This window comes from Odocoileus virginianus, chromosome 15 (genome assembly GCF_023699985.2).
Source record: "Odocoileus virginianus isolate 20LAN1187 ecotype Illinois chromosome 15, Ovbor_1.2, whole genome shotgun sequence".
Taxonomy (NCBI): domain Eukaryota; kingdom Metazoa; phylum Chordata; class Mammalia; order Artiodactyla; family Cervidae; genus Odocoileus; species Odocoileus virginianus.
This window is the reverse complement of record NC_069688.1, coordinates 42,820,996-42,824,679: the sequence shown is the minus strand read 5'-3', so window position 1 is coordinate 42,824,679 and position 3,684 is coordinate 42,820,996. Positions and strand designations below refer to the sequence as shown.

Sequence of the window (3,684 nt, the reverse complement as noted above, 5' to 3'; positions counted from 1 at the left end):
CTGAGTGTGGCACCCAGCTTCTTTTTATCAAGACTTGTAGGTAACTCTGATACTCATCAACTTTGAGAACCAGTAGTTCAAATTATTATTCCCTTACCCTGGCAACACCTTAGGATCACTTGAGAACTTTACATAAATAAGATGTTTGGCTTGTTCCTAGAAAGTCTGATTCAGTTGAGCTGGGTGGCAGCATAGAAAATGGTATTTTAGAAAATGTATCAGATAGTTCTAATGTGCAGGATGGTTGAGGACCAATGGTTTAAAACTGAAAAAAACTAACTAAGAAGAAAGGCCATGAAAGAGCTGGATTTGTTCTGTACAAAGAAAGAGTAAACTTACTTGGATATGCCTAAAAACCTTTCTGGAGAACTCTTTAATTATAGGATTATAAAACAAGGACCTTTCTGCCTTTAAAGTGTTATATATTTAATTTCTGAAGCATTTAAGGACACAAGGATGACCACATATTAAATAAATTGGGCCCAAGAGATTAAGCACATCCATGATTCATATTATTTTGTTGTTGTTAAAGTACTTTATCTCCTAAATTTATGTTTTCAAAGCTTTTAAAGAATAAAATATTTATCTTGATCACCCATAAGCAGTATGTTGACTCTCATCTAATAATTTACAATTACTCTTAGGATGACATTTTATCTCCAACCTCACAAAGCGTTCTTATTTTTCCTCCCAAAATAAGCAGTCAGTGCCTGTGTTGTCATCTCTAACTGTTTCAATATCGGATTCACCTGGGATGAATGAACAACCGGGCAAACTGCAGTGACACATCATCTTCCTCAAATAAATTACAAAAGCTTTAGAGTTAATGGTTGCAACCAATGATACATAGCCTGCAGGGATTCTATGCCTTCCACAAGGAAACGATGAACTTTGGAAAAAACTGTTTCATTGCATCAAATTGCCACATCTATAACAACACTATGCACAGTAGCCAAAATGTGGAAATAAGCTAACTGCCATTAACAGATAAACTATGGTACATCCTTACAATAGAATATTACTCAGCTACAAAAAGGAATGAAGTATTAACACATACAATAGGAATGAACCTTGAAAATATTATGCTAAGAAGCCAGACACAAAAGGTCACATATTGTATGATTTCACTTATACGAAATATCGAGAATAAGTAAATCCTTAGTAGACACAGTAAGTAGATAATGGTTTTCCAGGGACTGACAGTAAGGGGGAGTAGGGAGTGACTGCTCAATGAGTACAAGGTCTTCTTTCAGGTTGATAAAGTGTTTTTGACCTAGAAAGTGGTGATGATTGCATGGCATTTTGAAAGTACTAAAAGCCACTGAATTGTATGCTTCAAATGGTTAATTTTAATGTTGTGTGATTTCACCTCAATAAAAGGTAATTTTAAAAATAACTGGCACTACTTCTCCACATTTGACATCTGTGTCTTCTTTAGATTACCATGAAATGCATCAAAATAAAATGTGCATTTTTTTCACTTTTATTTTGAAATAATTATAAACAGGACACTGCAAAGATAGTATAAGGAGGACCCATGTACTCTTCACTCAGGTTCCCTACTGGTCATATCTTATGTAATTATGTCGAATTGGATATTAGTACAATGAGCATGTATAGTTCTTTTTTAAGTTTTTCAACTTTTATTTTATATACAAAGATCTAGTATTGTTTCTGCATAACGCAGATGTGCTGGATGATCCATTCAAAAAAATTCACTTAGTAACTTAACTTCATTTAACAAAATCCATGTTTTTTGTGTACTGGAAGAAGCACTGACGGCACATATTGAGGCCATATTTCCAAATTAGACTCTGCCGGTTTGAGTAGACCCGGCAAAAATGAGAACCATGGACAAATTTTCTCAGATGTCTCCAGTAGAGCTGCTGGTGACCCATGTTGGTCTTTTGACTGCAAATAGCAAAAGAAACAAGGGTGTGCACACATGTGCTGTTCAAAATTTGGGGACACAGTTTACCAGAAGGCAGTGCTAGTTCTATATCATTTTTTTTTAATTGGGATATTCACTTTATTGTGGTAGTCTGGGATCAAAACTGCAATATAACCAGATTATACTTGTATTTCTTTTCTCCAGATGGGACAAATTCTATGGTTCAATTTACACCATCACCTCAGAGCTAAACTTATCTGAAAGCAAATCTTTGCTGGGCTTTTTCTGTTTTATTATGTGTATAGACTCATATAGGGCTTCCCTGGTGGCTCAGATGCTAAAGAATCCGCCAGCAATGCAGGAGAGAGGGGTTCAATCCCTGGGTCGGGAACATAGAACTTCTATAGTTTTACATTTTACATTTGAATGTACTAACATTTTATGTTAATTTTTGTGTAATGTGTAAGGTTTAAGTTGAAGCAGTTCTTCTTTGTGGATAGCCAGCTGCTCCAGCACCATTTATTGGGAAGATTATTCATCTTTCACTGAATCACCTTTAGGAAAAAAATCAACTGGCTATATATGTCTGGGCTTATTTCTAAGTTCTTTCTTCTATCCAACTGATCTCTGTGCCTCTCCTTTAACCAGTTCCACTACAGTCTTGGTTTCTATCATATATCATTCTTGAACTCAGGTGGAGTGATTCTTACCAATTTATTATTCTTTTTAAAAATTGTTTAAGCTCTTCTAGTTCCTTTGCTTTTCCATACAATTTTAGAATAACACTGCCTAGCTACATCTATAAAAAATCTTGCTGAGATATTTAGACGTTCTGCATGTTAATCTGGGGAGAACTGCCTTGTTTACTATGCTTTACTATATTGAGACTTTAAATCCATGGACATGGTTTGTCTTTCCATTTTAGATCTTTGATTTCTTTCATCAGTATTTTATAGTTTCCAGCATACAAGTACTGCATGTTTTATTAAATTTATGTCTATTTAAGTTTTTGAGTGGCTATAAATGGCATTTTTATTTAATTTGGGTTTCTATACTTTCACTGTTGGAATATAGAAATTTTTTTTCTTTTTTTTTGGCTGCACCATGCAGCGTGTGGAACTTCCCTGACCAGGGACCTAACCCATGCCCCCTGCAGTGGAAGTGCTGAGTTTTAACCACTGGACCACCAGGGAAGTCTGAAACATAACTGATTTTTGAATGTTTATTTTATATCCTGTTAACATCCTGAACTCACTTATTACTTCTAGAAGTTTTCAGTAGATTTCTTAGAATTTTTTTTTAACATAGACCATCATGTCATCTGCAAATAGAGAAAGTTTGTTTCTTCCTAGTTTATATGTCTTTTATTTCCCTTTTTTACCTTATTTCTCTAGCCAGAATTTCTCCACAAGCTCTTCTAGAAAATAGAAGAGGAAGGACACTTCTCAACTTATTCCATGAAACCCCTATTACCCTGATACTGAAACAAGACAAAGACAGTACAAAAATGAAAACTACAGGGAGTTTCCCTCATGAATATATGAGCAAAAAATTCTTAACAAAACATTAAAAAATAAAATCTAGGAACATATAAAAACAATTACACTCTGAACAAATAGAGTTTATTTCAAAGATACAAGACTGGTTCAACATCTGAAAATCAATCAATATGATCCACTATATTAACAGGGTAATGAAAAATCACCCGATCACAAGAACTGATACCAAAAAAAGCACTTCACAAAACGTGAAACCCATTTATGGTTTAAAAAAAAAGAAGAAAAGAAAAAACC

General features: G+C 34.3%; 1 protein-coding gene across 1 annotated transcript; it reads right to left on the bottom strand.

Annotated features, from left to right (window-relative positions):
* Positions 1-1,733: 1,733 nt before the first annotated feature.
* On the bottom strand, positions 1,734-1,898 carry LOC110128673 (small ribosomal subunit protein uS14-like). Its single transcript, XM_020879567.2, has one exon. The coding sequence runs from the start codon at positions 1,896-1,898 to the stop codon at positions 1,734-1,736; it is 165 nt and encodes a 54-aa protein (XP_020735226.2).
* Positions 1,899-3,684: the final 1,786 nt, after the last annotated feature.

Excerpts from the sequence above, each read along its gene's own strand:
- LOC110128673 (XM_020879567.2), bottom strand. The coding sequence starts at position 1,898 with ATGGGTCACCAGCAGCTCTACTGGAGACATCTGAGAAAATTTGTCCAT.